At 34.6% G+C, this 10,786-nt stretch overlaps 1 protein-coding gene and 1 pseudogene across 1 annotated transcript in view; one reads left to right on the forward strand and one right to left on the reverse strand.

Annotated features, from left to right (window-relative positions):
• SCEL (sciellin) overlaps positions 1–10,786 on the forward strand; it is a 124,902-nt gene that overhangs the window by 67,990 nt on the left and 46,126 nt on the right. The window contains exons 10-14 of the mRNA XM_023522118.1: positions 1,409–1,489; positions 3,711–3,773; positions 5,330–5,389; positions 10,033–10,077; positions 10,460–10,464. Of these exons, the coding sequence (XP_023377886.1) occupies positions 1,409–1,489; positions 3,711–3,773; positions 5,330–5,389; positions 10,033–10,077; positions 10,460–10,464 (254 nt within the window). The remainder of the gene's footprint in view (positions 1–1,408; positions 1,490–3,710; positions 3,774–5,329; positions 5,390–10,032; positions 10,078–10,459; positions 10,465–10,786) is intronic.
• On the reverse strand, positions 8,663–8,781 carry LOC111730730 (annotated as a pseudogene).

A 10,786-nucleotide genomic window follows, 5' to 3' on the forward strand; every position in this document is an offset into this window, starting at 1 on the left:
CTCATACTTCTTTTCTTCTTGACCACTTCTCTTCAGGCTCTTTTGCTGTTTAATTCTCATAGCCTCAACATCTGAAAATATTACAGGGCCCAGCATATAACACTTGGCCTGCTTTTTGTCTCTCATTATACGGACACCCTTGGTGATCTCCAGTTTCAAGAATTAAATACCATCTCTAAGTTGATGATCCCCATATTTATATATGTCCCTTGGATGTTCTCCTGGCTCATTTTGTCACTTCCTTAAGGTCTTAGCTTAAATTTTACCTCACAGAGAGGCCTTCCCAGTCTATTCTATATAAAATAGTGTCCTTACCCCATCACTCCATATCCCTTTACTCTTTTTTATTTTCCTTCATAGCACTTTTCCCCATCTGTCAAATATTTATTTGTGTATTGAAAGCCTTTTGAGAACAGAGAAATTATCCACTTTGTGGAGTGCCCTGTACATAGAAAGCTACCGACAAATGTTTGTTAAATAAAAGGCAAATTTTCTTTCAGTTCTGACAATACCCCAGCAATCTTATTAGAAGCGTTATTACAGACAAAGAAACTGAATCAAGTTAACTCATTGCCACACAGCTGACAATTCAGATAATGTGGGTCCAGAGCCCACATGTTCACCTAGCATGTGGTCTAGATCACAAGAGTACTTTTACAAAATATGGAAATTTATCTTGATGATAACAGGAAACAACTCGGGTAGTCGTGGTTCTATGTCCTGAGTAAGGTGCTGACTCCATCTAATATGCACATAATTGCCTGTCTCCAGTTCCTAGGTCATCCAACCATGCCAGCTCAGAGGATGCCTTGGCACTTTGTTGCCTAGTTTAGGCTGACAGTGTGTGTGTGTGTGTGTGTGTGTGTGTGTGCGCGCGCGCACACACGCATACTTCATAGCATCAAACTGGCCTGTACTGACAATATTTAAGTCAGATTTAGCTAAGAGCTCCAAATCAACTTTACCTTGAAGTCTATGGAATTGAGAACCTTTCTTGCTGTGTCTGTAGCAGCCTGATAGTTGACATAATTCCTAAAGAAGCTTATATATTAATGCCCAAGAACCATTTACTATGCTCATGCACTGTTGACCCCAAATACCACCACGTGAGCTAGATAGTCTAGCAAAATATTAAGCTGTTTAAAGAACACATTATATTTCAAACTGTGGTTAAAGAGGATATGGTTTACAAAAATCTGATTAAATTAACTTTAAAAATATCTGTAATTTAAATACTTGACTTCTTTAAAGTTTAGTGCTTCTTAGATTTTGGTCTTTCAAGTACCTCATGTACTAGAGTTCTAAGATGCATAAGATTTCCATGTAGGTAATAAATGCATTCAGCTAATAGATGCTAAAATCGACCATGTTTCCATGGTGAAATGAAGTGCTATTTTCTGTTTTAAAGGGAACCAGCTGTTCACCCTCCAATACCCCCAAAGCCCAGTTCTCCTGCTTTATCTCCTAACCAGCTGAGACGGGATAATAGGTAAGACCTAGCACTCCAGAATTTCTTGCCAAAATGAAGAAACCCAAGAGAAATGAAAGCAAATGAATGGTGACCTGTTTTGTGCAAAGCATAGGTTTGTTTTGTGTGCACATTCATTGACAAGGCACATATAAAGCTTTGCTACTTCTGTTTGTCAACTGTTTGTTTATTTATGTTTACCTTTGAATACTTATGGCCATTACTTGTTTTTGGAAATACACCTTCAAGAAACTGAACAATGTCCATGTCCTGGACATTCAGGTTTCCTCTAATTTATATATTTGGAAACAATACGTAAGAAACTTCTCCCTTTCTCTTTCTTTTTCTTTGCCTATAAATATATATGTTCACATGTACATATTCATATGTGTGTATATATAAATATATACATAAATATGTATATACATAAATATATATTTAGTTTATATTTACTTATTGTTAAGTTTCCCATTAAGAGCTGTAATTTCTGATGAAAAATATTTTTAAAACTTTGTGTTATTGCTCAAATCCTCCTTTATGTTAGAAATACCTTTGGGTAGTTCTTTAGTCTTGTTTTAGCTAAGGAATCTGTAATTTTTTTTAAAACTTGGAAATTTGAAAAATGTTCTAATTAACTCATCTTCAAATCAAGAAACAAAAAAGACTACTTTTCTACTTTGAATTTCTGTCACTCTATCTATTATTAATACTTAGAAACAAATTCAGAGATTTGAAAATCTTCCCATGGGTTCCTATTAAACTGTTGAATAATCTCAAACCATTTTTCAAGACGTACATTGCACATTTCCATTATTATTGTGAAATTAAAAAATAGTAAGTCAATGAAGATAATACATTAGATCCACTTGATTGCCTGCCTTTGATTCTTCTGTATTTTTGCTTTTTGATGGTAATTTTTTTAACAACATGTAAGACAATTTTACAACTATTCTTTAGTAAGAGAGTAACTTCAGCTAGAAAATGCTGACTTGACAGCAGTGCTATGTGACATTAGGTGTTTACTTTAGTGAGTTAAAAACCCATGTCTGAATTTCTATTCAGTGAAACTTCACAGGACCTTTGAAATTTTGTTCTTAGGATAAGAGGATACATTTTTTAATGAGTCAAGAGAATATTTTTTCATTGAGTTAATAAAAAATATAGGTCAGATTTATAACTTTTTATTTGTACAATGGTTATAATTATACTCTTAAAAACAACTTCTCAAGCTTTTTATCTTACATTATTTTTTTCTTTTACAGTATTGAGCAATTAAATTGAATTTGAGTAGGATTTTTTCAGGGGGCTAAAATAAATTAGCTTTGGTTCCTCCCAAATTCTAATCTAAAATCTGCGACTAAAGCATTAAACATATGTAGATTCAAAAGAAGCTAAATTTCATGGGAATTGGTCTAATCCATTTTTACCACTCTAGTTTCTTTCTTCCACCAATGATCTTAAAAATAAAATTAGGACAACTTACGTGTTTTAAATCCTGATTACTTTAATCACAGCAAGATGATTTTAATGAAAGAATATGAAAGAGAAGTGTTTCCTATGTAATTAACACATGTCCTCAGGAGTACAAAAAAATAGTTGAATATAGTTTCTTGAGAACAAGCAAGAATGCATAAGTAGGTCAATAAGATACTTAAAAAAACAGCAGAGGAAAGCTTTATATCATAAATTGAGGCAGAACCTAACATCATAAAATTTAATTCTGTCAACTCTTTGTGGTTGTTCTCAATGTAGTGAGTGTACTGGAATTTTAAAAATATTTCCCATCATATCTGAGCAAATATATTTCTTAATTGTATTCAAAAGAAATGTGCTTAAGAATAAAAAGTATCCCTCTGATGCCTCAGAACAAAAAATGATTCTTAATATTTTAAAATACTGTATCATCTAATAGAGATAAGTATAAAAATGCTTTATTGATGATTGGAAACTAAAATAAAATGAACATATTTAGAACAGATATTTCTATATATATGGTTAAAAGGATATTAAAAGAGATGGGCTAAATTGCAAAGTTAGCATCTTGAACTCTAGAATTTCATATAGGATATGGCTGAGTTCTGGTGAACCAAAAGAGCTAAGGTCAAGTTTGTTATCTCAAGTAGTGCTATTGTTCCAGTACACTCCGGGCTTTTTGAACATATATGTTTTCTTATGAATTTTAAATTTAACAGAGAAGTGTTTTCTTACCTAACAAACATTATCTTTATCTTTTAAAATATAGGCAGATTTGTCCACCTAAAGCAGGTCGATATATGGAAACCAGATCTGCTGAAAGAAATATAAGGTATAAGGAACTGTATCTGTAACCATATATAACTGAAGAAATGATTAAGTATGTTTTATTAGAACACTTAAAAATACAAAACAATAGTAAAATAGATAAAATCAGTTTTCCAGCTGACGTTAATATAATGGATAAGCAATATTTTTATATGTACCTAAGAATTTTATTCTTTTTATTTCTATTTTAGGCTTTACATTAAGAAAACCAAAATTGTCTGAATGTGTTAACAGAATAAGATGAAGCCCCTTAAGATAGGAAAACACTTCTTTATTCCCAGCATTTGTCTCAAGATCAATGACATAGTTGATGTTAATGTATAAATGAATAGGTAGAAATATAGTCATGTGTTCTATAAAAGCTTTCCCTAGAATTGGTTGTATACTAAGGTCACATCCAGCTCTGAGGTTTGCAAATTGTGCTGATGACTTTGAGTGAGGTTTCCCCATGACACTGTGATTTATTCCTGATGTCTTGCATACTCCGTCTAGTTTAGTATTTGTTTTAGATATATCTTGTTTTTATTTATATTTTTTTAAGGAAAAAAAACACTATATCTGAAATTAGCTTTTGGACGATGCCATATTATAGATTTATCAATATGGTAAGCCAAATTTTTTATTATGGTAAAAAACACATAATAAGTTTACCATTTTAATCATTATGATAAAACAATTCTTCAGTCAAAACTTTTTTTTTTGACTGAAAGCATTTTTCAAAGTTCAAAACTTACATACTTTTAATTTTTTAAAAATCATCTCCTTTGACCCTCAGAACAGAACAGTAGAGTTCTCTGCCACAGACTCCCCAGAGTCTTCAGTGTGCTTACATAGCTTCTGAATCTCCAAAAGTTGGCTACACTTCCCAAATTTACTAGACTACAAATTTTTTTTTATGGAATTCTATTAACCTTCTATGAGACATTGTTTGTGAAACGTAGGTCTTAATTACAGAGGAACCTATAAGGATTTTCCCAATTATTCCTTTTCATGATCTAGAGAGATCAGCATGGATTTATGTGTTACGTGTTACGTGCTTCCACATAGCCTATAGTTTACAATGTACTTTCTTTCTCTTCGGAAGCCTAAGAAGACAATTATTTTCACCCCGTATGAGGGGTGAATTAATCATCTGAGTATGTAACATAATGCTCCTTGGTTTGGGTAGAAAAGGTTCTAAACTCACTTCTGTGTTTACTTGTGCAGTTAACTGTATATTCTTTTTCATATCCTTTTTTAAGTATAGAACTTTGTGGCAGCCAATGACATCATTAGGAGAAACTGTAGTTATTTTAGTGAGCACTAGATGGCAGAGGCAACACCAGGCGGAAGAGAGGGTGTGTGTGTGTGTGTGTGTGTGTGTGTGTGTGTGTGTGTGTGTGTGTGTGTGTGCATGTCATAAGCTAATATGATGGAATTATTTTGTTATTCAGTTAGACTGAATAATTCCTAAATGAGACATGAACTATCGCTTTCTTCACTGAGCATAGAGAGAAATTTTAGCTGCTTTACAGATTGCTCTACTGGCACTGACTTGTATTTATTTTTCATTGTTTGAAGGAGTCAAGATCTTGAGAACATCGTTAAAGTGGCTACTTCACTTCAGAAAACTGACAAGGGGTGAGGTCTTAGAGCTTTGAGCTTGGTTTTTTCTACTCTGTACATTTCAAAAAGAAAAAAATGCTTAACCAGTACCTTAAAGTTCCCAATATAAACAAAATCCCAATGTTGTTTATTATATAGAATTTCAAAGAAAGAAGAATTGGTGTCCCTAGATGTATCATTGAAAATTTGGTGGTATTGATATTTATGGATAGTTTCCTTCCTCTGCTTCCCCTTCTGGTGACCGTACACATCCCAGTGACCTTAGCTGTCCATGGTTTTGACCTAATTCGAAACCACTCATCTTGTATTTGTGTTGCTTGTCCAGACCTCCATGAATCTGTCTCCCTAGCACTCCCACTTAGAATATCCTAAGCCATATTCAACTCCCTTCTCAAATAGATTATTTCCTGACTTCTCCTCTGTTCTTCTATTCAGGCAAGCTCACCTTTCGGGAACCATTCTTTTCTCCTCTATGTAGTACCAGGCATGTATGGTCAAATGTCTGAAATGTCCCTCATGACCATGTGGCCTCACTCAAGTTCAAACTCTCATTGACTCCAGCATAGGTTATTAGAGTAGCTGTCCAGATTTACTTACATTCCTCCAGTCTCTCTTCCCACTAAACCTTTACAACCTATGATTACCAGAGTTCCTTTCTAAGATTCTGCTCAAACAGTCACTCTGCTGGCTCTACGTTGCCCATTTGATTACATGAAACCTCATTCAAGGCCCTTGCTAACCTGGCTCCAACTAAACATTCCAGAGTTCTTTTTTTTTTTTTTTTTTTTTGTCATTTTGTTTTAGGTGAACTGACCCCTTTCAGTGTTTCCTATAATGCAGGTCTTGTAGTGGAGAATTCCCTCAATTTTTGTATCTCTGGAAAGGTCTTTATTTCTCCTTCGTATCTAAAGGAGAGCTTAGCTGGATATATTATTCTTGACTGGTAGTTCTTTTCACTTAATAGTTTGAATATTTGATTCCACTCCTTTCTGACTTGTAAGGTTTGTACTGAGAAGTCTGACAATAATCTATTAGGTTTTTCTTTATAGGTTACCGTCTTCTTTTCCCTGGCTGCCCTGAGAATTCTGTCTTTGTTGTTGATTTTTGATAATTTTAATACAATGTGTCTTGATGAAGGCCTTTTTGGACTGAGATAATTGGGTGTTCTGTTGACTTCTTGAATTCCAAGCTCCAGCTCATTCCTGTGGTAGCTCTTATGCACAGATCCCACACTCAGACATGCTGGTGTGCAGTTTGGGTATTTTTTGTTGATTTTCAGATGTTGAGCTTATTGTTGTTTCAAGGGGAGAGATCTGGGGACGTCTCTTACTCTGCCATGTTTCTGACATCCCTCCAGAGTTATTTCTGACTTCACCTTTACAGTTACCCTACATTCAATATCAAATCAAACCACTTTTTTTCCACAGTTTTTAGATACTCTGTCTTTTTTTTTATGCCATTCTATGCAATGGCATTCTTTTTCCTCCTCAAAGCCACCATATTAATCTATCCAAATCCTACCCATTTTTAAAGACCCAGATCAAATATCACCTCCTGTGTGAAGTCTTCCCTGAGTGATCTAGTGAGATGAGACTTCTGCTTCTCCAAGCTATTAGAACCTCATGATTCATATTTTATAACAGCTAATCATATTTGTTTTTTTCATGTTTATGTAAATGTCTCATTGTCTCTCTATCATCTCCTAAATCTCTTAAAGCAGATATTTTGTCTTATTCACCATATGTCATTTACATTTACTGAGTCTGATATGATGCTTTGTACAAAGTAGGTGTTTATATAATAGAGTATGACAAAATAATGATGAGCAGTGAGAAAACCTTGAGTATAAACATTTTGTAGTTTAAACCACATGCCTACAATTTTTTTCCTTGCTTAATTGAATTTAGCAGTGCTTAGAGTGTTATTAGGAATTGCAGTCTCAGTCAAAAGAACTAAAGAGAAGAAACAGAAGTGACGCTTGGCTTATCTATGCAAATTAATAAACAAAAGAGAAGCTCTGAATCCAGACGGGGACTCTAGAAAGTCTCCTGAACGTTTCACTTCCATTTCTTCTCTCATCTAAGTGCCTAGATCTCTAATTTTATTTATTTATTTTTGTTTGTGGTAATATTTTGTTTTTAATAGGGATTAAAAATAGTTTTTGGTGGGAGATAGGGATGTTTAAAGGAGAGATATGTGAGTGATGCTGAAGAGAAATTATTAGTTTGTCATAAATCAGACAAAAACAATGAGAGCTGCGATTAGTTTAACTTTCCTGCCCATTCTCTCTAGCCACGATGCATGAATTCCACAGCCAGAAACATTCTTCACAGAGAGAAGCTGCTGCTTTAACAGGGCCAAGAGGATATGTCTGTTGCATCGATAGCCAAGTATTGTTACTGTAGGACATCCATACGAATAGCTTTATTTTTTTGAGCTGCTCTTTGTGGTATTTCTTTGTGAAATGGACTATTACTCTTATATGATTAAATGCATTTAATTTATTGCAAATGCAATGGTGAAACTTAATATCCAAAGCTTTCATCAATTTAAGGTCATTTTAAAAGCTGAACTTTTTCATTCAGATGCAGTCTCCATTTGTTTAATTTATCACAGAGTACCCTCTCATGATTTATGCTAATTTTCTTGTGATAAACATGAGCAACCCCAAATCCTGATAATCTCATCATTGTGACTCACACCAGTCAGAAAGGCCTGTGGCTAAAATTTACAGGATTCTTAAGTCTGCTCTTTCCCTTGGGGACATGGACAGATTCATAGCCTCAGAGATAGAAGGTAGAATTTCAAGCAAGAAAAGATAATGTGGCATTGTGTCAGGGGACAGGGTAAAGTTTGTATCACATTAGGACAGAACGTTAGTCACTTTTTTCACAGTCAGCAACTTTTGTATTTCAGTGTTTATTCTCAGGCTTCAATCTTACCATTGAATACATAATATTACTGAAAGGCTTCATCTGTAGCTGTTAACGTAAGGTGTTCTTCGAGTCTCTAAGAGGACTGCCCCAGCAGCTATTCTGTCACTACCTAATGCCAGGCATCTTCAAAGCACATGCATGACTTAGTGACTATACCTCTCTAAGGCTGACCCAAAATCTTGGTGTCTCTAAATGCAGTTTAAAAAATAAATATAGCTAACATTTTTTATTTTATTATTATTATTATTATTATTATTATTATTATTATTATTATTAGGTGAGGCAACCTTTGGTTGACCTCACAGATTGCAAGGACCTTGTCAGCTTACAGTCCCTTATTTTTTATTTTTTATGCCTACAGCACCTGGTCTTCCTAGGTGGTCTCCCATCCAAGTACTAACCAGGTCCGACCCTGCTTAGCTTCTGAGATCAGAAGGGGTTGGGCTTGTTCAGGGTGGTATGGCCATAGACAGCTAGCACTTTTTAAAGAAAAAATTTAGTATTGACTGGGAACTGTTTAATATAATGGCCAAAATTAATTGAGAGTTTACGACTTGCCAGACATTATACTAAGCACTTTATACTCATTAGTTTATTAATTCTTTTCTGAGGTGGGTACTATTAGTATTCTTATTTTACAGATGGAAAAATCGAGGCAGTTAGAGGTTAGGTAACTCACCCAGAATCACCAACTAATAAGCAGTGAATCTTAGACTGGAATTCAGGTATAGCTGACTTGGGAGCCTGAATGTGTAACTGCTAAGTTACTAAGACTCACTTCTTTCTGGTCAATACCAGTGATGACTCAAGAAGAAATAAAGACATTGAGAAAGTGTGGAAAACATGTGATTCTAGAGCAGGAAGAAAGGAGAACCAAGATTTGGGAACTGAAAGGCTGGATGAGGAACGCAAGAGAAATGGGGATGAAGTTTGACAGAAAAGTTGAGGAGAGAAAAGCTGAGGAGTGGACAAGAGCAGGAGACCCGCTGAGGCTGCCTTCTTCGGAGAGAGAGCTGAGCTCGTTTGATTCTGAGGGCTATTCCGGAACCCAGGAGTTGAACTTAAACAGTTTGCTCCTAAAGAAGCAGCCAGAAAGTTACAGTTATCTTATATGGAAAAAAACATAGAAAATTTAGCTGTCCTGGAAAAAGGTAGAGTAGAAGTCAAGAAAGAAACCAGACTTACTGATGAATAAGTGTTTTCCAAAGCTGCTTTGTGCAGTATATTACGCAACGATAGAATCTGTAATTAGTCAAGGTACCTGTATTTGTTGATTCAGTTAAGAACCCGTGTTAAGCATCTATTGTATGAAAGATACTGTATTAAAGACTGAAGAGGAACTAAGGAAAAATACAGCTCTAAATTTTAAGTGGTGTGTGTGTGCACATTTGTATGTGTAAGAGCAGGGACATTAACATAAGGTAAGTGTGCAATAGCTGTATTAAATGTATAGTAGTGTAAGTGCCGTAAAGAAGATGCAAAATGCTGCAGGGGTTCCAGAAATGGAGCCCTCCATCTATTCAGATGGAGAACTGGGAAAGATTTCTTGGAGGAAGCTGTTTGAGGACAGATTTGAAGGCTAGACAGGGTTTTTGTAGATATAAAGGCGGCACATATGTTTTATTTCAGAGAACTCAGAAATAATTGTTTTAAGGTGAATCTGCCCTTTGACTCTGGGAAAGCTTTTATTGATGTGAGATATTTTTTTTTCTCTTCCAAAAGTGAAGAATTGGATAATATCATCAAAATGAACAAAAGCTTAAATAGGTAAGATTGAAAAACATGTACGTTTTGCTTTGTTATTGAACTGCACATAGCGAGTTCTTATGTCTTCTCAGTCAAGAGTGTTCTACAAATCTTGAAAAGAAAGCTTGCAGAAATCATCATCATTTTGTTATAGTATGAATGGTTATTACATCTAAAGATTCTAATATTAAAGTGTCTTTGATTTTCATACTCCATTTGTGTAGTAAGGCAGTTAAATAACCACATTTTTCTTCCTACAATATTAATACGTTAGTATGTAAACAGTTCGGTTTGGTCACTAAATGCTTTTAATTTAATCATTACAAAATAACTTATTATCTTAGTTAACATTATCTCCTTGTTTTGAATCATTTATAATTGCATGCTTTAAAAATTATAAAAGTCGAGGTTTGTCTTAGAGGTGTGTGGAATTTTAGTTATCTTCCTGTTACTTTGCATACTAACACATTAAACAGACAGGGACCAAAGAGAGGAGACAAAAGCAAATGTCGAATGAATTAATTGATCAAGAGATGAGGTTTTCATAACCTGCTTTGACATTAATGATACATTTTACTGACTATCAACAACTCCCTTAAATTTGCTCCTTTTCAGTTTTCTCATTTATTAAGATAGGAGATATTACATCAAGAATCACAGACTCCATGGCCCATTGAGACCAGGCAGGTGGCAATGAGTGAAGGGAACTGACTGTGTGAAATAGGGGGAA

Source organism: Pteropus vampyrus, unplaced genomic scaffold (assembly GCF_000151845.1).
Source record: "Pteropus vampyrus isolate Shadow unplaced genomic scaffold, Pvam_2.0 Scaffold332, whole genome shotgun sequence".
Lineage (NCBI taxonomy): Eukaryota > Metazoa > Chordata > Mammalia > Chiroptera > Pteropodidae > Pteropus > Pteropus vampyrus.